Source organism: Lineus longissimus, chromosome 19, assembly GCF_910592395.1.
Source record: "Lineus longissimus chromosome 19, tnLinLong1.2, whole genome shotgun sequence".
NCBI classification, from domain to species: Eukaryota; Metazoa; Nemertea; class Pilidiophora; order Heteronemertea; family Lineidae; genus Lineus; species Lineus longissimus.
The window spans coordinates 10,422,943-10,445,174 of record NC_088326.1 but is presented as its reverse complement, the minus strand read 5'-3'; the positions used below and the strand labels follow the sequence as shown (position 1 = coordinate 10,445,174).

Below are 22,232 nucleotides of genomic sequence, written 5' to 3'. Positions count from 1 at the left end.
AGAGATACGAAGCGGGATCCATGGGAAAATGAGAAATAAGACATGATATTGATTTTTAATCAGAGAAGATACTACTTCAATCATTGGCGCTGTCGTAAAAAAGCGCGGCTTTTGGCATGGGATTTTCCCGCGTTTGACCTTGGTGGATTCTCGCGGGACGTCACGGTTGTACGGTATTTCCCGAGAGATGTTCCAGAGCTCTTGTGATTTGTTTTAATTGTTTTTGCGGGTTGATGGTGGGAACTGAAATATTGAATCTAACCCGTGCGAACTTTTCAAGACTTGATGCGGACAATTAAATCGACATTAGATGTAATGAGGTGAACAAAGAAGTCATATTTTGTGAAAAAAAATGATGAGGCGCTGAAGAAGATGGGTGCCAATGGATTCAGTTCTCAGCTAAAGATACTGTAAACGTAGTTGGAGAAAAACCTCTAAAATTGGTAACGTTTTAAATATCTCTGATACATTTGATAGGGATGAAAAATCACCCGGCCCAGCTCTTTTTTAGATTAGCTGCCGATACGACTTCGTGTTTCGACTGGTGGCCAAATAACGTCCATTTCGACCAACCATATAATGTGATCCTACACTGAAAATCATCAGTTGTAAATTCCCTATTTCAGAGGAAATGAGAAGGCCTGGGGTCTGATTTATTTTTGGGAGTATTCTAAAGTTTTACAGTGTGTACAATTGTAGACGACACCAAAGTGTACGTGACTTTCTGCCGATACCGGATAAGAACTCGAGTACTTAGACTGTTGGAAGAAAATAACACGATAGGTCAAAAATCCTAATGAGATTCCTAAAATATTTTTACTGAGGATCTTACTTACTTTTTTCTACATCAATATGTGCATTATTGATAAAATCATTGTCAAAGACATTATAACTACGATTTTGTACATACATATGTACATTGTAAACATATTCTTAGGGTTTGGGGCTTTTCAAAAACCTTTTAGAGCATTTCAGCAAACACAACTATGCCCCCGAGAAGTTTCTCTCGGATGACAGAAAGGCCACTAAAGGGATTAAGCCTGAAAAAAACTTAAACGGGTTTTCCTTTTCGTGAAAATCTCAAGGGGTTCCATTTATGGCCTAAAATCCTAAACTGTTTTCCGAAAACTCGTCGAAAACTTTTATATTTTAGAGAGTATAATACACGAAAATGAATAAGACTATGATAATACATGTATAAGAATCTTGAATCTGATCAAGATTTGTTTGAACTGGGACGGTGCCTCACTCGTTGTAATAAGCGAGCGTAGTTTGTAGTTTTTATACATAATATACTCGACAAAAAAGTAACTAAAACATTGTCTTCCATTCGTACTGCGTTGCTACGGCGTAATCCAGATACATTATAAATCCGAACGTCTTCAAGTATTTTCAAGTTGTGACAATTGTCTTCATTGAACGAATATCATGTACTTTTTGTAGCACAATTTATTTGATTGCATTTCAAGAGGCATCTCTCGACTGATTACGAGATACGTCTTTAAGTGTCCCGACTATGGATTTTAATAAGTGTCCAAGTGTCATTTCACACCTGAATAACCGAAGGGCTTGCGTTCGGACATAAGTGTCATCGTACATGTCGTTGCTGGGAGGGCGACTGCTGTTGCGAGGTATTCACTTTTTTTAGGCGAAATCTCATTTCTTTTAAAGAGACGAGAAAACAGTCTGGTGTTATGAAATTTTGAGCATGTAGCAAGAACTTAAACTAAAATCACTACCCCTTATATAACGGCAAACCAAGGGATGTCTGAGATTTATCAAAACAAAATTCGTTCTTGCGAAGACCAACTACAACAGAATGTCAATTCAATTAATTGACTTCGTCACCTTCGGGTGACCGCATGAGACCATCACTCCGGTGTCCCAAGGTCCTTAAGTGACCGCGTCCGGGGTATGCTACCCTTGAGAAACAATGCACCAAGCGCGCCAGGTGCAGCCAAAAACCTCTGACCCAAAGTTACGGCCTTAATCGGCCATAATCGGTTGTTCTCGAGCGCCTTGGACACATAATTTGACCATGAAACGCTTGGATGTGAGGCGACTTTACTCAGTTACTATACTGATTATGCACACCTGAGTAATTTAATTGCTCGGGACATTTTTGGACCAACCTTGGGGCAGATTCACCATCAGTCTCGCGGACACTGGGACTTCCCCGATTTTCATTGAGTGGAATTCCAACGCGACATTTGAAACACTTCCGCGATGCTTTAACAGAACAATACAGGTGTGACTACCAAAACAAAACGTGAACAATAGCGGCTAGCGTTCTCTACTCACGGAGGCTGGGTCGGCTACTGTTGTGCTAAATGCTGGCTCTGTTGCTGCGGGAGGGTTGGTGTTGCTGCTCCGTGCATCCTTCTGTTGTACCCTCATCACTGGCCGCGTGTCAACGTGGTGCTTGGCGTCCTTGCGCGCGAGGGGCGGGAACGCTGAAGGTTGCAGACGATCAGGTGTGGAACGAATACTCACCAAATATTGCATCTAAAATATATGATGAATCAATATAAAAATTTAATCATATCAGTAATGAAGCAAAATACAAACTACATGTATTGCACTTGTACGTTGATTTTTGCTTGATTTTTATTTTTATTTTTTATTTTGGCGAAACTCTCATGGTATCCATGCGCGTGGCGACGAGATCTGACGTGATGCCTGGCATGAGGCACCCACGTGGTGTTTGGGGAGGGTCGTGGGGCTCAGCAGAAGGTCCTACCCCAAACATGATATTAAATCATATATTCAGAAGTGGGAATTCATTCTTATTGCATCGTGCGTTGTGTATATTGATTCCAATCGGTCGTCTGCGAACCTTGATTGAGGGCCAACTGGTCGTCTGGCAGAGATGCAGGGGACACGTGACTCCAACAGCGAAAATATCGAGAATATTTATTTCATGTGATGAATAATGATATTATACAATGACGACAATATATAGTCATTATATATACAGTCAGTCTCAATATTTTTTGCAGTGATTTTAATTTTTGTTTTCATGAAGTTAGTACCGGCGACATAAATAGACCTTCGGTTTCTTTGGAGAAAAAATTCATGTTGCAGTTGGTATTATACTGAAGTGGTATCTGGTTAAAACTCGTTAAAAAACTCCCTGGAGTCGGTTGGCTTCACACTTTATATCAAGTCTCGTCGTGTCAGGTAAAAGGCCATCCTCATTGGTGTGTAATTATTATTCTGTTTGATGCGAGAGAAAAGGGTTAAATTGCCGAAAAATGCAAACACGAACATAGAAAAATAGACAAGATAAATAAAAACAAAGTGCAAAAACGTGCGCTAGCCGGGAATCGAACCCGGATCTATTGCTTGGAAGGCAACAATGCTAACCTTTACACCACCAGCGCCTCATGGAATTAATGGGCATTAGTGTACAATATGTACAATCGGCCTTGCTGAACGCGATTAGTCAGGCGGCGAAGAGTGTTACGTTGGAATCATACAGGGATTGAATGACCATTCATATCTGTGTGTTAGTACAGCGTACTTCTTATCATCGCCAATTATTTATCGAAACATGCGGGCAGTTGTCCAATGGTGGGTGTGTAAGGCTGACGTTACATAGGCCTCATTCGTTCACTTCCCACATGTCACGTTCCAGCTTTACTTAACGTTCCTCGGTGAATGCACGGCCTTGTGGCATGCATTCAGTGAGGAACGAACGCATTAAGGAGAACGTGACATGTGGGAAGTGAACGAATGAGGCCTTTGTAACGTCAGCCTTAGACAATCGGGTTTTTGAACACTCCGGACGGACCAGCCTCGTCCTGTCCGAGGAAGGGCGATCAGGATAACGAAATGGACTGCGCACAGGAGACTAGTTATTCGCAAAGGTCCTCGGGATTACCTTTTTGCACTCATATTTTTTGCAGTGATTTTAATTTTTGTTTTTATGAAGTTAGTACCAGCGACATAAATAGACCTTGGGTTTTTTTGGAGAAAAACTTCATGTTGCAGTTGGTATTATACTGAAGTGGTATCTGGGTAAAACTCGTTAAAAACTCAGTGGAGTTGGTTTGCTCCATATAAAGTCTCGCCGTGTCAGGTAAAATTCCATCCTCATTTATGTGTAATTATTATTCTGTTTGATGCGAGAGAAAAGGGTTAAATTGCCGAAAAATGCAACCACGAACACAGCAAAATTGACAAGATAAATAAAAACAAAGTGCAAAAAAGTGCGCTAGCCGGGAATCGAACCTGGATCTATTGCTTGGAAGGCAACAATGCTAACCTTTACACCACCAGCGCCTCATGGAGATCATAGGCATTAGTGTGCAATATGAACAATGGCCTTGCTGAACGCGATTAGTCAGGCGGCGAAGAGTGTTACGTAGGAATCGTACAGGGATTGAATGACCATTCATTCTGTGTGTCAGTACAGCGTACTTCTTATCATCGCCAATTATTTATCAAAATATGCGGGCAGTTGTCCAATGCTGGATGTGTAAAACAATCCGGGTTTTTGTACACTCCGGACGGACCGGCCTCGTCCTGTCGCGAGGAAGGGCGATCACGATGACGAAATGGACTGCGCACAGGAGACTAGTTATTCGCAAAGGTCCTCGGGATTACCTTTTTGCACTCATATTTTTTGCAGTGATTTTAATTTTTGTTTTTATGAAGTTAGTACCAGCGACATAAATAGACCTTGGGTTTTTTTGGAGAAAAACTTCATGTTGCAGTTGGTATTATACTGAAGTGGTATCTGGGTAAAACTCGTTAAAAACTCAGTAGAGTCGGTTGGCTACACACTATATAAAGTCTCGTCGTGTCAGGTAAAATTCCATCCTCATTTGTGTGTAATTATTATTCTGTTTGATGCGAGAGAAAAGGGTTAAATTGCCGAAAAATGCAACCACGAACAAAGCAAAATTGACAAGATAAATAAAAACAAAGTGCAAAAACGTGCGCTAGCCGGGAATCGAACCTGGATCTATTGCTTGGAAGGCAACAATGCTAACCTTTACACCACCAGCGCCTCATGGAAGTAATGGGCATTAGTGTACAATATGTACAATCGTCCTTGCTGAACGTTGTTCCCCTGTTCGTAATCTAATTATCAAACAATTGACTTATCGGCCTCCATATTGAACATGTAAGTCAGATGTTTGTCACCAGATACATTGTTAGCTGCCTAATGAGACGATTAGCTAATTAACCATTTCAGAGTCTTTCAAATAAAGTTTATGGTATAACGATCTTACAAGATGATTAGAGTGCCGATGTTGTCAAATCGAAGCGAAATAGTCGAAATAACGAGCCATGACTGGGCCCACTTGGCAACATATCCAACCCAAACCAAGCGAAAACGTAGTTACAGGAAAAGTTACTCATCCTTTAAATGATTCCCTCAAAGGGGTAATGAGCTTATTCTCAGTGGTATGTTTTTTTTCAGGCTGAATTGGTCAGTGGCCATTGAAGCTATGCAGACAAACAAGCCGAAAATTTCTGAACTCTCTAATATTCATGCTGCGATCAAAAGTTTTAAACTACACGTTATTTTTCTCCATTTCAGTTAGTCGCCCGTTATTCTGTTCTGATTGTTTCGAAATATTAAAACTAACGATCTAAATAATGTCAATAATGCCAACTAGTTAACTAATTCTCTTCCCTCAGTAATCCAAGCATAGTTGGATTTCAATGTCTTAAGACTAAGATGGTTGTAAGTACTGGCAATAGACTCCTTACAATCGTATTACACAAGACAATTATTTGTGGATATTTTCAGGAATTTGGTTCACTGTTTCGACCTGCCATATCCGCATAAATAACAGAAAAGAACAACTGAATCGGGACTTGAAAATGTTTTGGTAAATTCATTAACAATTGCTTTAGGCTTTCGTTTAACAGGCATTCATTGGAAGTATTTTGGATTAGTAAAAATACCCTGATTAGCCTAATTGGTCAAACGAGTAATCTGACACCGGTATGCACTTGTATTTTACTCAAATGAGATAATTTTTCACTCTTGTTTATCGTTATTTCATAGGCCTGCAGGTGCAGACAGTTTGTGCGGCGCCGACGGATTCCTTAAAGGCCTTTAACGGTCGATTATTGTTTTTCCCTGTGGCTCGCTAAATATAAATAAACGTTGCCGTCGAGCAATTATTATGCACGTAATTTCGCTGAAACTTGACTTCACAGTATTCGCCTATCAGTCTTCTTTTAAGAATTGTAGCTCTATTGTTGAAGTTTATTTACATGTACCAGTCTCTTCAGAACGTGATAACACTTGCAGGAGATTTCCAAATTCATGTTAGATTTTTTTAGATTTTCATTTTTTTCAACGAACGGTCTTTAACGTGGCCTTGACATTTGCGGTATATCTTTAATTCAACTCAACCGATTTCTGCTTTCAGCATCTAAGCTGTAATCGTAAATAGCTGAGAGTATATATTTTCTCAAACACAAATTTTAAAATACCTCCGAAAAAGAAAAAAAAGGTGAGGAGCAAAACACTTCATGACCACTATTCCACAGAATGCGATCAGAGTGATAAGTCAAGAATTTTGTTGGACAGCGTGGACGACCATTTTCACTTCTTTGACAAAATTCTTAGAAAATCTGACCTACTTTTCATTTTTGTGTTAGTGTAGGTCTGAACTCAGGTATCAGAAAAATACGGCAGACGTGTATCTGGCACTAGATGAGCACAATGACCCCTGACCTTCTATCTTTATGACTATAATTCATATTTCGTTGTTGACTTTTTTCTCAGAAATCACACTCAAGTATTGGCTGATGGCGTCCGCAAGGTTATCAAGGCGCGGTGACGGTCACAGCGTAAACGTGGCCTTGTTCTGGCCATACGAAACTGCTTGGCAGATCAGACACTCTTGAACGAATTAACATACAATTGACTGACCAAATTACTACGGTTGTCAAGTATTATATTGTCGAGACCCCATCTTGTGGACCTTCAAATGTTTGAATATCTTTTTCGGTGGGAAGCTGTCAACAAGATTGGGGCGCCAACAACGCCGAAATTATACTGGTCCCGATCTATTCAAAATATTGTATCGTTTGTTGAGATTGTATAATGGACGCCCCTGACACCTTTCAAAACAATGTTGCAAGTTAGTAAACATTTTCTCGTCGTTCCCTTCAGCCCGAAACAAGTTGAAAAGTTCGACGCACGCGTCGTCACGTGCGTAGGCCCATGCATCGTACATCACCACTGCCCAGCATTCCAATGGCGTAATGTCAGCCGGTCGAGCACGTGGCGTATAAATCGGGCCAACGGTTGACACACTGATATCATGCAGCTAGAAGTCGATCGTATCGTCGCACGCCTGGGTGTTTATCTTTGATATTCAACTGCTGTAGGCCCTGCTGTCTAACGGCGGGGATATTGATAAACTAGACAAATTATGTGATTTTCGAACTGACAAGTAGTGGACACACGCCGTAACGTGCGTAGGCCCATGCTGCACAACGTCGACACCACTTTCCCCAGGATTCCAATGGTGGTTTGCAAAGCACGTGTCAGAAATCCTGGTGAACGCCCCCGGTCGGTTCGGAAATAGGGCACTGACTAGGCAGCGTCATGGCACGAGGATGCTTGGAAGGCTAAACCTACACAACGTCGCCACTTCACCCAACATTCCATGCAGTAGCACGTATCATGAACGACCAAACGGTTGCAGGGACATGACCAGTAGCCGCATCCACAATGTCATGTTATTTTTGTGGCCTCAGTGTGCAGCCGAGGAACATGCTGGGCCCATCGGTGACCATGAGTTGTGTACACTCTGCAAATTACTCTATACACTGATCGCAAGTACATATGGTAGGATTTAACCACAAGATGCACGCTTGACCCCGTTTAAACCCCTTAAAATGTTACCTAGGGTGTACACTAAACTCCTTCAGCTCCTTCGCAGCCGTGAGAAGATGGAAGTGTCATGCGAGATCCGAATGCTGAACTAACATCGCGATTCGTTCGCGTGCAGTCACCTGTTAAAAGGAAAACATCCGATTTTAGATTGTGAACCCTTGGGTTGACCTGCGAAACTGTGAGAAAAATCAGGAATTATTGCTAGAGGGGAGTCTTATTTCTCTTAAAAAGCAAGGGACAGGTAAGGTCCTTCCAACAAAATCATTGCTGTGATGATATCTTTATAACAGTTGAGCCACCACAACGATGCACTGCATCTTAGGGAAATTATCTCGGACGTACTGTGCAATTCCCTTCACACTCCAGCCTCTCACATATTTACTCCGACCTGGAGTGTGAAATCTAAGATGTCGTGCGGAGGCTGCAAATGATTAGACATAATTGAGTCACGTGGCCCCGAGCTGGAGGTCTGATAATAAATAAACAATGCAAGTCGTGGGAACGGGTGTCTTCTACGAAGCTCACACTGATGTCGAGACTAATTATTCCTTGATTTAGCTCCGATCTTGACACTCGGCCTGACAGGAGGATAAATCTTCATACACTCTTTTCTCAAAGAGGTATGGCCTACAATATTAATTTCCAACCAGTTTCCTCCAAAATACAGGCCGATACGTATCCTTCAACACTCGTTTCTCAAATGGGTAGAATAAATTTCTAACTAGCTTCCTCCAAAATACAGGCCTGTACGTATCCGTCTTTTACTTAAAAGGTAACAAAATATATTTCCAGTTAGTTTCTTCCAAAATACAGGCCTATACATATCCTCCACACACTCTTATCTTTTAGAGGTAACAATACATTTCCAAACAGCTTCCTTCAAATACAGGCCCCTCGGATGTAGAGCATCCATGGACAGTCCTATATATATCATTCATTTACTCTTTTACTCAAAGAGCGAACGTAACAATACATTCCAAAAAGTTTCCTCGAAAATATTGTTCATGCCTACGTCATGTACGTATCATTCATACACTCTTTTCTCAAAGGGGTGAACAATACATTAACGACCAGCTTGCTCAAAAATAGAGGCATCCGTATCTTCAGCCAAATCAACTTGTGGCACTAAGATTTATCAGTGAATGAGTACCCCGCGCCATAGGAGTTCAACTGGGTCGTTGTTTTAAAGAAACGCTTCATAAATGTTTCTTGAGGAGAAAATTGTCGTACAGGGCTCTGAGATCGCATTTGAAGGTTGGGATTGGGACTAATTGGGGAAAGATGTTCTTGATTTGAAAGCCTGTTGATAATCAACGTGTTCGATGACACACAATTTATGAAACGGTTCGCTAATTTTGCCCTTGCTATGTCAGTGTCGTGTTCAGAAAAGCGAAAGCAATGCCAAAGACGGTGTCAGAGATGCCTTATTTTGTTCACATCGGCTGAATCTCTGGTTGAGATACCCGGACAAGACGCAGAGTTAGTCCACTTATTCTTGAACAGTCTTTGCAGCGCTTGCTACAAAGGCCTACATCTTATCGTGTTGACGTATCGCTCAGCTCACAAGCGCCTACAGCTTCCCAACACACGCCGTCACGTGGGAACAACCCCATGTCACCTGACCTCGTGACCTCCAGAGGTCTCGAGATCAACGCTCTTTCGTACATGACACCTTCATCATTTCCCGCTGTTTATGCCAATTGCGATGTTTTCTTTTGATTCCGCGGCGGCTGCGTTGGAAGTCGGCTAGCTTATACATGTACTCAGTAGGCCTATGATTTGTGATGAGGTACACATTTTCATACAACCTAACATTCTTACATAAAGAATTGCATGACCCAGCCATGGGGGCAAATTGAATTTCACATGCCAGTTGTGCAGTATACTCCAGGCATGTATTTTAACAATTTATTATCGCATACACTGAACCTTCAACATTAAGTTCGGTTTCGTTGCATTCGCTGCATCCGCGCACCTTTAATACGGGCAATACTTCGTTGCGATATCGCAGCCTCGTAAGAAAAGATTCAATGCTTTGGTGTGGCAACCCTTATCATGAAGCGGATCGCCATACCCCGATTCCTCTGAAGGATCGTGCACGACCATCGTGTGGCAACCCCTATCTTGCAGGGTATCGCCATACCAAGGTAAGAAGATTAGTGTCACGGAGGAGCTGAGCTATAAACTGGAGAGGGTATAAACCCCTGTTGAGGGACGCTCCGTTGATTTGAGAGGGTTAATTTTAACCCTTAACACTAATCCAAAATGGCATAGCTCAGGCCCCTGAATTCCATAAAAGCACACCCCGCAAAATATAACCTGAACATCGCAACCAAGGCCTTTTTACTCCTACGTCATTACCTAAGGTCATATCGACAGGAGACGTATATTGAAAATCATTGATTTTGCCAGGATGAATCTATCTAGTTTTGATATTATGAATACCTTGTAAGACTGAGAAGGCCTACATGTATATAGCGTCAACCGGTGCACTGCAAAAATTAGGGGGACCGAAGCGTGGATGGACTCTGGGCCTAACCGCTATAAAAGTCACTGGTTGTCAGGATACAAGGCCATTGTAGTCATTTCTGGTAGACTATGCTCCCCGAGTGCAGATGATCCGCGCCCCCCGGCTCGGAAGCACCGCGGCGTGTCCGGCTTGTGGCGCGCACGAGTCGCCGACTGTGACCGCACGGGGCGACACTGCATAGAGGTTTGCCGCCGATCAAGGATCGCCGTTTCTGCTGACTTCTGGAAACTGATGCTTTGGGTGATATCGTTGATGTCGTTCCAAACTTTGCATTATCCCAAAAAAGTACGAGCTAGCTTTCTTCTTCAGAATATTGTAGCGTATCGCTACGGTTTGTTGCACGTACGCGATATCCCGGCGTCGTAAAAATTCCATGCCACCTCTTTCTCTTCTCGGCTCAAATTCTGCACCTCGCCATCGGACATTTTCGAATGATATTCTCATATCTCCTGCCAACAAACCACCAGGTAATGCCTTACTTTATCGACGAATTTCTCTTTGGACATCCTCGCGATTCATCGCACAACTGAGATGATTACCATTGTCTCTTCAAGGAATCAGCTCAGGATAAGGCGTTCGTGTTTAATGGCGAAATCGGCCCCATGTCTTCTGCACACTAGCACCACTCCCTTTAAGACACCATTCACCCAAGACAGACTCCCGCCACCCCCCAGTCCTAAACGAACGAGTATGGTATCTCGGTATCCCTTTAATTGAATGCAAAATGTTCAGTAATAAGACCCATTCTATTATTCCCTTATCCGAGAATATTCCAGAAGAAAAGAAAATCATATTTGACTTCATTTTCAAGAAGTATTTAGTGACCAAAGACGTGATGCCAAGGACAATGATCACTCCACCAAAATATCAAATTCTTGAGGACAAGTTCCATGCCCCTTCGCGTTTCTCACGCAGGTTTCGGCTCCCTACCCAAAGACCCGGGGTCGCCGAAGCGTAAACTCAGCAGTCCAAACAAAAGTTCGTATTTGGATTATGATTGGGTCGCCAGGCTTTCCCACGGCCCCGCGCGTGCGTGCCTCGCGTCCAACGCCAGGACCGGGCACCGCGGCCTGTAACGAGTATAATGGGTGGCCGAACAATAGAATGGTCGCTTCGCGGGAGATTTCCCACTGAAAAATTATTTCGCACTCCTGCAAAAGTATTTGCTTTCTATGATCTTACATCTAGCAACAATTTGAAGGCTTTCTACATTTTTGATCGTATTTCATCGGAGTTTACGACATTTGTAAAACACAACTCGGACAGATCGCTATTCGCACTCTCATTATACTCGTTCCCGAGCATTCCAGATCGGAGCTATTAACAACCCATCAACCAATCGGCGCGCAGATCACGAACAATCCCAGAGTTTGAGCCGTCAATCAAAAAGGGGGCGGGCGCAGCAGCCGATCTCAACAAAACTGCAGAACCGTGGGAAAGATCATCAATTTTGAAGTTGCATCTGTGCTGAGAGGATATACTTTTACGAGATTTTTGACGCGTTTTTGGATTTTTGGATTTTTTGCTTAATTCACATGGTTGCCAGAATGAAACGGAGTTTAAGCGAAAGCTGCAGTGATGTTGATGAGGATGTATTTGATGACATGGGAAAGCCAGGGTAAGTTTGAAATAATGCTTAATTATCATAGTATTGTTTTTCAATTCATTAATTTTGTTCTCTTAATTGATATGTGTTTAATTATTTTGGTGGTGTATCAGTGCAGCAGGATCATGGTAGTAGAACAGTGAAGCATGCATGGAAGCTGAGCTCAGCTGCAGAGTGCAGCATCATGCACAGCTTTACAAGCTGTTTCAAATTTATTGAACATATCATCTTCATGACCACCACTGACCATTAAATACACCATTCAATAATTAAATTATCAATTGGCTTATTAGTCATTTCTGGACAAGTAAAGTAGGCCTTCTGGAATTAGTAGTCTGGTCGTGGTCTTTTTTGAGCTATCTTCCAAGTATTTTCTCGGTAATGTCATGTCATGGCACCATGATCATGACCATGCAGATTCACAAACACACCCCGAACATCAGCTGCTGAACATGAAATGACTTTTTTTAAATCTCAAACCTTTTCGTAGGTTTTTTTCTCTGGATTTCATGATTCGTGTTTATCGGCGAGTTTCTATTGACCCACTCTTATGGTGTCCATCATTTATTCATTGAACAATGATCAAACGCATTATCGACAAACGCATCATTTTGTTAAGGCAGCCCGTCAAAACTCTACAGTAATGTAGGCCTACTTTAATCATTTCTTTATATTATGATGAATACCTGGTTCAGATTCGTTACGATTGTTCTAAAAAGTGTCTTTTTTCTTCAGGTCACCCTCACAAAGTTGTTCAGTCAGCGACAGAAAAAAGCGAAGAGGGGTGAGTTTTATTTCCTGGTTTTCATCTTCGCCATCGCCTTATCAAGGATATGTGGCTCGCGATTTGGTCTAATCTTAAAAATGCGACAACATCAAAGAATGATTTGGCTCGTTTCTCACCTAACTTATCAAGCTATCAAGCAAGTTGGTTAAACAAAACCCACAATATTCGACGTCTATAGTGTGTGGCTACCGGGGTGTCACCTTCAAGTAATTCTGTATTGGCATTACGCGGGTCAGCGATGGGGGTGTTGCTTCGGGATGGAATGGCCGTGCCCTTGCCTATTTTGCGAGGGGCCTCGGCAATTTCTGACATGTTTAGATATCAGTTCAGTATTGGTATTCATTCTTCAACAAATCTGTTGAAAGATGCTGGTTTATCTACTGTTTATGGAGCCAAACGTTGACACGACGCACTCCGCCACCGCGCGCCATTCATGAGAGAGGATGAAACGACGGAGCGGTGCGGGTGAATGGGAGGTAATTTGGAAGTACAAAAGCTGCAGCCTGCTGCATCTGCATTCATATGAATACGGGGTAACACTAACTGGTTTTTCTGGTTGCGGGGGAGGCAGTGATGATAATTGTCGAAGATGCTGCAGACAAATGATCCGCGCATATTTGTCAGTTTTGCGGTGGGCGTAAATTTGTTAACAGAGTTTGATAAATCCTAAGATTCGCGCCAACGACAATTTGGACTAAAGCAAACTGTCCCCTTATTGTATCCATTCCACTTTGCAACCTCCTAGTTAACCCGAGAGTTAACCCTTTATTCCTGGCTGATACTGCCAGTGTGCCATTGCGCGAGATAGGACACTCTAGCATACGATACTAGCATTGGCCTAAATTTGGATTGATGCTGACAGTAGTCCATTCCATTGCAAATACTCCTCTTCTCGCATTGATTTGATTAACCTTTGTCAAAATACCTCCAAAGCGCGCGGATCCACTAAGAATGACGTTCCTCGGATCCGGCTCGGCCGGGTACCGACTTCTTGTTCCCATACCTACGGCGCGTGACCTTGCCACCGTCTAAATTGTCTTATCACGTACGAGCTCCGCGAACTGGTATCAATCATTCTGATATGCACGCGTAAATTATATATAATACTTCACTATCTTCTTTTCATATCTTATGTATATAATTAATAAATTGCTTTTTCTTCTCCAGATAATCGAGAAGAGACGCCGCGACAGAATTAACAACAGTTTATCGGAATTGCGACGGCTCGTTCCCACGGCTTTTGAAAAACAGGTAAGATTGTCAAATATTTGCACACTATTTTGTATTCGCGGTTTTAAATGGTGGTTTACAATCGATTGACAAAGGATGAAGGCACGATATGTTTCTTTTCACCAGCAGATCACGTTCAGTCTGTCGTAAGAGGGACATTCTTTTTGTTTCTAAATAAAGAGTTTCATCACGCGGCAACGAAGATTTGCACTACCTTGTCAAATCCTTGGCATTTCTCATATAGCTTTGAAGCCAATAAGTTGCGAAATGGTGCAAAAATGAATAGGGGGCCTTTGTCTCATGTTTCGATAAAACTCTCAATGTAGTTCCACCAATAGCTGGCACGACACTGGGTCATTCTGAGCATAGCTTAGCTTTTGCAAGACGCTTTTTACTCGACAAGAAGGCCCGTTAACCAATTGAACGCCCACATCACGTAATGCATCACGGCCAGTGGCACTTGCCGAAAGAGAACCAGTCATGTTGATTATAGAAAGAGCTCAACAATCCAATATAACTTTCCCTGCAACTACTGTACATTCTGCGTACACTTCACACAAAATGTGCTTGCTATCCTGGCCAAATTACATTCAAAAGGAGTTAAGCAAACGCTGGTCACTGGCAGCGGCGTCAGGCCACTCACCCCCGGGCGACAGTGACCCCTCAGAACGTGGGAATCTCACCAAGACGCACCCAGGCGTGACCAACAGATAACGAACGCATCATGTTAGAATTTTGAAAGAGTCAGAAGAAGTCATTGAAAAGACAGTTTGAAAGATGCTGTTTTTTATGTACTTTTGCGTCACTCCCTGCGTTCTAAACCAATTCTAGGTGATCAGATATTTAATTAAACGTGAATGGAAAGCTCATACAGTCAGAGTAAAATAGCATCATTGAATAACTTTAGACTTTAATTTCATTAGAGAGGTTTCGATCACATTAGGTAACGTTTACAAATACGTCGTATCGTGGCTTTGAGATGATAATCGTGTTAACTTTGGCGGCGTATCGAAGTTCGTCTCAAAGATATCAACAATACATTTAATATGGACCAGGCCATAGAATATACATGGCCATATTTAAGCCATTGGCGTTATACGCACTCGTAAACCAGGCTCCCTACAAACTCATATTGCCATCATTAATTTGAATTGTCACCTTCAATAAGCGATCTCTTTACGATGGTAATTTTCTTATGACTCTAAAATACGTGCATTGCATTGTTAATTAATTCGACTAATTAACCTAATTATGTGACTAATTGCCTTTTTTCTTCTTTCAGGGTTCGGCAAAGTTAGAAAAGGCTGAGATATTACAAATGACGGTTGACCACCTGAAAGTATTACATCAAAAAGGTGAGAAACAATTCAATTTCATTCAAGAATGATGTTGCAAGAAGTCCTATGATTCTTTTGTAGATTTTTTTCGAACGGGACTAGACGGGGTTGATATGTTATCAAGATGATCATTCTAACCACGCTTTCACGGAAAACTCACAAAGATATTTCAGATCATATTCAAATGCTTCCATGAAAATATTTGCGGACCCAGCCGCAGAGAAAAAAAATGACCAGGGATATTTCGAAAAATGAATCACCGATCCCGGGCCGGAGACCAGAAGCGTGAGAAAGCAGCACTTAATAGTAAAAATAGTAAAATCGGAATTGACATTGGGTGATAAGTCACCATATCTTCTTTAGGTAATTGTCTGGCATTGTCCGCTCATGAATGGGCGCCCTATTGTGACCGTGGCGCGGACACATCAGGCTATGGGAAAAGTAAAGTTTATGTTTGCTTGAGGAACAGGTTGGCATGCGCGGGAGGGGAGCAGGAATTGTGGTGATTCGAGTGTTGCACAATTTGAATTTTGACTCTGTTTTGTTTTCGTCCCGGTTTGTGTCATCATTAATGTGTATTTACACTACGTTATTACACCCGGTCTGGTTTTGGAAAAAAAATTTGTTTGTTCTTTCGAAGTTTTTTCCTTCCATCAGCGATTGCTAAAAAGTATGCTTATATCCGGGTGCGCTACAAATCCCCAGTCCGCGAAGCGCGGGTGACGTACGACGACTGTGAATGAAATAGGCCTACACAGACACTGTCGATAACCTGCCCGGTGTCATGAAAAAAATCTTTCTTTCTTGAACTTTGAAGAAGCTGCTAATTGGCGTTAACAGACTGTCAGTACGCAACAACGTTTCAGAAAACAAATATGAACCAGTGATCTCCTAAGCAACGACACCATGCACTCGAGCTCTCGCCAGCCATCTGTTTTGCCGCGGTAACCAAGTGCGTGGTTTCCCCAGCATCAAGTGGATTGCGCGCGTTGCTAAGGCAGAATTGCTGATAGTGGAGAGACTGGGCGCGTGGTCTGTCTCGTTTAGAGCACCGCGTGCTGTTTTTGGCCACGCCGGGGGCTGGAATGCATTCTTCTTGCTGGTGTGTGTTGTCTTTCTCCTACTCCTTGAATTGAATATTTTGCGAAAGTTCCATGCTCTGCTTCAACTGATGCAAATTGACATTAATTGATCAGGGAATAGCCAGGGCCTTCATTCATAGAAACTATCAAATCCTCATCGCGCCACCGCTTCTGTTAACAAGTAAGATAGTCACTTAATGATTCAACAATCCTTTTCTTGCGTTCTCCGTACAGTTTTGCCAGTCATATCATGTTACACGTAAAGATAACGACTGCAATCCAGAGCACTCGAATATTGCAGGGAAAACGTCGAACGCGTATGCTATCAACGGGCCTCTAAAACGGCCGCCGTAGGAATGCAACACACGCCTGTTGCGGCGCTGATACCGTTCCGGGTTCTCACGCCTTCGCCGCATTGTTTACCTTCATAGATCACTGGGATGCGTCCGTGTCACTGCGTGTTGTAAGATCATGGGTTATCTGTCGCATCGCTCGTCAGTCATCGGCCAGGTGTCAACAGAAGCGGCTGAGATACCTTTCCCACGGTTGCCTCCATTGAGGGCGACACTCACAAGCACTGCGCAGTCTTAGACAGCGGGGGTCAGTGTTCTGCTTTTTGTTGGATGATGCTTCTGAAGACGTCTGTTACGGAGAGTGTCTTATCTCCGATTGTGCCGTTCTTCGAGAGCGGAGTCCTAGTGTTGCTTTTGTGTGGGGTGTTGTTTCTGAAGACGTCGCTTACGGAGAGTGCCTTGATATCTACGATTGTACAATTCTTCGAGAGCGGGGTACGTGCTTTGCTTCCTTGGGGGTGATGCTCCTGACCGCTAACGGAGAGTGAATCATCGTTCGAGAAAAGTGGGAGTGAATGCTTAGATGGGAAGGGGTGGGGGGGGGGGGGGGTCACCCCTCACATGAGACGTTCTCCGGAAAGCAATAAATTATTTGATAGGGTGCGGGTTAGGCATTATCTTCATTGCCTGTGGAAGGCATTTTAGGCTATAGCTATCAGCTGTGCAATCGACTTTTCCTCCGGTTGAATTCTGATTGAAAAATTGATGAGTTTTTATGGTTGTAGGTATTTGCACAAATTTCTTGACGTCAACTTTACCACGTTCCCAACAACCCGTGTTTACCATAATCTGTTCTTTTGCGAGAAATGTTCTTTTGATCTTGTTATAGAGGAATTATACCGACTTTAATTTCTATAATACAGTTCTAACTATTGATAAGTCTATAAATCCATTTAAACCAATTCAAATTTTTTCAAGTTAAGTTTTCCCAGCCACTCATGGATTAAAATATGAAAAAGTTTGCTCATTGAACAGCAACATGTTTTACGATAAAACTGCTGACGTCATTATTTTTTGTGCCCTCATTTGCTTTATTCTAATATTGAAATTGTAGCTTAGTCATATGGTGGGAAAATCATGAATTGAACGATATTATTGCTGCTGCTAAAATTTGAAAAAAGAAATTAGCGAAACTCCCGACCAGCCATATAGTAAAGACTTATACTGCATGAATTTGCCCTATTCTAAGGCACACTTTCTGGATTTCAAAGCAAAACAATCGAACCCACTCGACTGCTATGCTAAATTCCTGAATAAACACCATAATTACCTACAAACCACAACAAGCGTAGAATTACTACTGTTTGTTCAGACTGTAGAACGCCATGCGTTGCCGAGCAGTTTGACAGATGCCAGCACGTGACACTCGTACAATTGCATCATCGCGTTTGCTGCCGAATTTCTATGGTCAAAGGGACCACTTGGGCGTGGTAGTTTACCTGAACAGGAGGGTAATACTCCTGCTTGACACCACACGACGCCACTTGTAGCATGACACCAATTCTGATAATAATAATAATGATTTTCGCCAGCGTTACCATGATCCTGTTTGGTGAGGTTGCGGTCCTCCTGGAAGCAATTTTCGCATACAAAACCAACACAGCTCCTGCCAAAGGTGTCACTTTAATGCACTTAAGTTGATATTTTCGCGTTTTTTCAGTTAGCGTTTGACAGTGCATTCGCGAAAAAGACGCTGGCGAAAATATAAAGGTTTACAGGTATTGAGTGTTGACCAATAAAGTGCATATGAACCTCCCTTTGCGGTCATCTCTCTATTAAGCATAACCTCTCTAATAAAGGACACTAGTTTTGGTCCCGAATTGGTCAGGTTTTCTCCATTTAATTAGACCTCTCGAATCAGGACACCTCACTATAAAGGACAGAATTCGTCTGTCCCGAGAGTGTCCTTGATAGAGAGGTTCTAATGTACTTTGATCAGTCAGATCAGGCCTGCCGTATTCTGCCTTGTCTACAGCATCGGAACGCAGCAGAGCAGCCGCCTGACTGGATCACTTTTTTCCATCAACTGATGACGCGACCTCGTGACCTCGTAGTACGCCAACCATTTGCTGGTAAGAAGTGTCATTTGTCCTAAATCGACATCTTAACCAGAGGTATCAACTCAACCTGACCTAAATATCAACACCATGATGCATACCAGTGTACATCCGCATCTGTGCAGCCCACCCGGAGCGGACTCCTGTGTACAATGTACACACAAACACGTGGAGACTTGGCGTAACTCAGTTTCCCACGGTGCGACGTCTCGTAGTGCGCCCTACTGCGCACGCGCGATGCTCAAGTGGGAAAGTGCGAACAATGGCGAACTGGAGACGCAACAAAACGAAGAGATACACAAGAATGCGTCATTGCCCTCCGGAGGACTTAGTTTATATTTTAATGATACTTCAAAACTTGTTTTAAGATTTATGTGTCGGGGCATTTAGAGTTTTTTTTAGTATTTGAAAGGCGCGGTTGTTATGATTATTTGAGTTATTATGTCCTTGGTGTATTCAACCCTTTCTGCGCTGCATTGCTGACGTGGTGCTCTGATAATTCTTGAACTAAATATGACAATGTAGCTGGCCGGCATCAAGTTTTTAGTTCGGGCGGCGGGGGGGGGGCAACGTCTAGATATGCATAGCTAGGACAGCCACAATACTAAGTGATTAGGGAAATACTATTTACTCATATACAGTGGAACCTCCCTTAGCGGACACCACTCTACTAAGGACAACCTCTCTTTTAAGGACACTAGTTTTGGTCCCAAATTGGTTGTTCCCATTCAATTTGACCTCTCTAATCAGGACACCTCCCTGATAAGGACGGCACTTTTCAGTCGTGAGGGTGTCCTTAATAGAGAGGTTCTACTGTACTACTACAATCAGCCCGGGCACTATCGCTGTATGTCCTTTCGAATGCCACTCGGTTCGTTATCGTCTATTACACTGATGGTACCAGGTACCCAAGATATGTTCCAAGTGAAGCCCGAAACTGGACGCACGTTGATATTACATAACGCATCATGTCGCTAAGCTTGGACACCCCGTAGTCACAGAAACCATTGAAATGCCCTCTAATCATAAACTGGGCATGAAATTATTAGTAATTGAATAATCTCAAAACTTAAAATAGACTCAGCAATTCCCATCACGGAAATAATAATCCAAATATAGCGTAAAATGAAACGATTAAAAGCTACTCATAATTTCGCGTGATTTCTAAAGGCAACTTTATATCACAATTTGTTGTAAGAAAGTCCAATTCATCATAATGTGAACATCATTTCCAGTGTGCATTGTGTGGACATTTTGTGTGCGTTCTCTGGTCTCGTTGGCGTGAAGTTGTTTCACAATAGACCAGGCAGGTGTGGATCAGTACAGAATGTCTCAAAATGCATCCCTCCGCCATCTAATGGGAGTGAGAGTTCAGGGTTGCGATGAAATTCGTTACATGGCGATTGGCCGCTGGGGTTGGGCGTTTGGCTGTTGCGATGGCTTATCAGAGCCGGTATGACGTTATGTACTTTTGCTTGTAGATAGCACCCTCTTAGCCAAATGACTAAATTGTTCTTGATCTTGTGTCTTTCCAGGTCTAAATGGAAACTACTACGATCCCACCTCGCTAGCTATGGATTACAGAAGCGTAGGTTTCAGGGAGTGCGCCGCTGAGGTCGCTCGGTATCTGGTCACCGCCGAGGGCATGGATATCCAAGACCCCCTCCGTCTCCGTCTCATGAGCCACCTGCAGTGCTTCTCAGCCCAACGCGAGCTCGCCACGAAGGCCTGCCACCAGAACACGTCATGGAACTCTGTCCCTAGTCACCACGGATTAAACTCTCAATACGGCAGCTCACCAGCAACGTCAATGTCGAGTTCAATGATCTCCCAACACAATACTCAGAACGATCAACTCAGTATGTCACATTTAGGGGGAATGCCCCCATGTACTGATACCATGGCAAGGATTGGACAATCCGACAGTATGACGTCATTGAGCAACATGCCACACAACGTGAGGATTCCCACCACTGCGAGTGTTGCTCCACAGATGCCAAACATATCTACTTCCTCTGCTCAAATCTCCCACGCGCAGCCATTGTTACCCACACTTTCGCAAGTCCATACGCAGTTTCCGGTGTCTCTGAGCGTAAACTCTATGCCTATGATGTCCCCATCCGGGCACAGTTATAGTCCCACCACAACCTCTGCCCTGCACGCTGCAGCTAGTATCAAGCCCTATAGGCCATGGGGTGCTGAGTTGGCCTATTGATAGTGAGTTTCTAGACTTTAGATTACATCCATTATGACTATATCTAAATTCTACACACTGCCATTGCAGCATTGCATTTAGGATTTTTACACTTTGTGCTATACGCAAGCAAATTATGTGCAATCAGAGGATGGATAAAGCTTTAGCTGCGTGTGACGTAAGCAAGTATTGTGGACGACACGTATGATGTAAGCATTTCTTGTGTATGTAGCATACGCCATCGGACGTACACTGAACGAACTAGTCTTGACAAATACGTGGATTTATAAAACATTTTTAATGCTAGTCCAACCTGACAATAAATCAACGAAATAGCATTAAAGGCCAACATTACTGTGCTAATTCTCGCACAGCAACATCGATACCTCTGCGAAGCTCCGCCATTCAACCGCTAGGTGCGCTGGTATGGAAAGGCGAATGTTGGTCTGAGCGAGGGCTAATGAAAATACCGTGTATCTTAAAAACTGTGACATAACAAACACATTCCAGGAGTTCACTTCACCATAACTTTGACCGAACCACTTGTATATTATTTCCATTGTTCCATTAAAAAATGAACACGTGATTTGGGCCAAGTGATGTATTTACTCAACACATATCCCGTTGAAGGATGGCGTTTTAATCCTATCGCGTTGGCCGAGGTAAACAGTTGTTGATATTGTCCTTTTACCTCATACCTAGGAATGTATTAGCATTTGGGTGTGAGAGCGTGGGGAAGTTTCTATGCAACAGTGAAAATGCTCAATTTCAATCAAGTTAAAGCCTTTGTCATTTTATGCAGTTTTTTATAACGTGCTCAAAAGAGGGCAGCACCTGTTGGTGTTTCTTTGGGTTCAAGAAGGCCAATGGTTGCGCCACAATCAATTTTTGGGGTTGTATATTGATATGAATGACGTTTAAAGTTGCCTAAAAGGAATTCGTTCAAGGCAGTTCTGACACTGGCAGGTCTGGTGGGGTTTGGGTTGAGTGGGATGGTGGTGTGTGGGTGGGGGGGGGGGGGGGGGGGTCGGGTTGTACTACAAGGGGTAATTTCCCTACGGTTCAAAATGTGTCTCAATATCGGCTTTTGAATCGAAGACAACGAAGCAGTTGTTGGATGTTGATGAACGTAACTGTACATTTTAGGAAAATGAAAATAGGAAAGTAAATCGAAAGTAACTAA

General features: G+C 42.8%; 1 protein-coding gene and 3 non-coding genes across 4 annotated transcripts; 1 reads left to right on the top strand and 3 right to left on the bottom strand.

Moving 5' to 3' along the window:
* Nucleotides 1-3,311: 3,311 nt before the first annotated feature.
* On the bottom strand, nt 3,312-3,383 carry Trnag-ucc (transfer RNA glycine (anticodon UCC)). The gene has a single exon. It is a non-coding gene; the product is annotated as a tRNA-Gly (tRNA).
* An 829-nt stretch (nt 3,384-4,212) lies between these two features.
* Trnag-ucc (transfer RNA glycine (anticodon UCC)) lies at nt 4,213-4,284 on the bottom strand. The gene has a single exon. It is a non-coding gene; the product is annotated as a tRNA-Gly (tRNA).
* A 658-nt stretch (nt 4,285-4,942) lies between these two features.
* Nucleotides 4,943-5,014, bottom strand: Trnag-ucc (transfer RNA glycine (anticodon UCC)). Its single transcript has one exon. It is a non-coding gene; the product is annotated as a tRNA-Gly (tRNA).
* Nucleotides 5,015-11,864: 6,850 nt separating this feature from the next.
* LOC135502939 (hairy/enhancer-of-split related with YRPW motif protein 1-like) lies at nt 11,865-22,026 on the top strand. Its single transcript, XM_064796154.1, has 5 exons — nt 11,865-12,021; nt 12,745-12,793; nt 13,964-14,047; nt 15,309-15,381; nt 20,391-22,026. The coding sequence occupies exons 1-5, from the start codon at nt 11,939-11,941 to the stop codon at nt 21,068-21,070; spliced, it is 969 nt and encodes a 322-aa protein (XP_064652224.1). The 5' UTR covers nt 11,865-11,938; the 3' UTR covers nt 21,071-22,026.
* Nucleotides 22,027-22,232: the final 206 nt, after the last annotated feature.

Coding starts and splice junctions, on each gene's coding strand:
- LOC135502939 (XM_064796154.1), top strand. CDS start 11,939: ATGGTTGCCAGAATGAAACGGAGTTTAAGCGAAAGCTGCAGTGATGTT. Junction 12,022..12,744: donor GATGACATGGGAAAGCCAGG/GTAAGTTTGAAA, acceptor TTTTTTCTTCAG/GTCACCCTCACAAAGTTGTT. Junction 15,382..20,390: donor GAAAGTATTACATCAAAAAG/GTGAGAAACAAT, acceptor GTGTCTTTCCAG/GTCTAAATGGAAACTACTAC.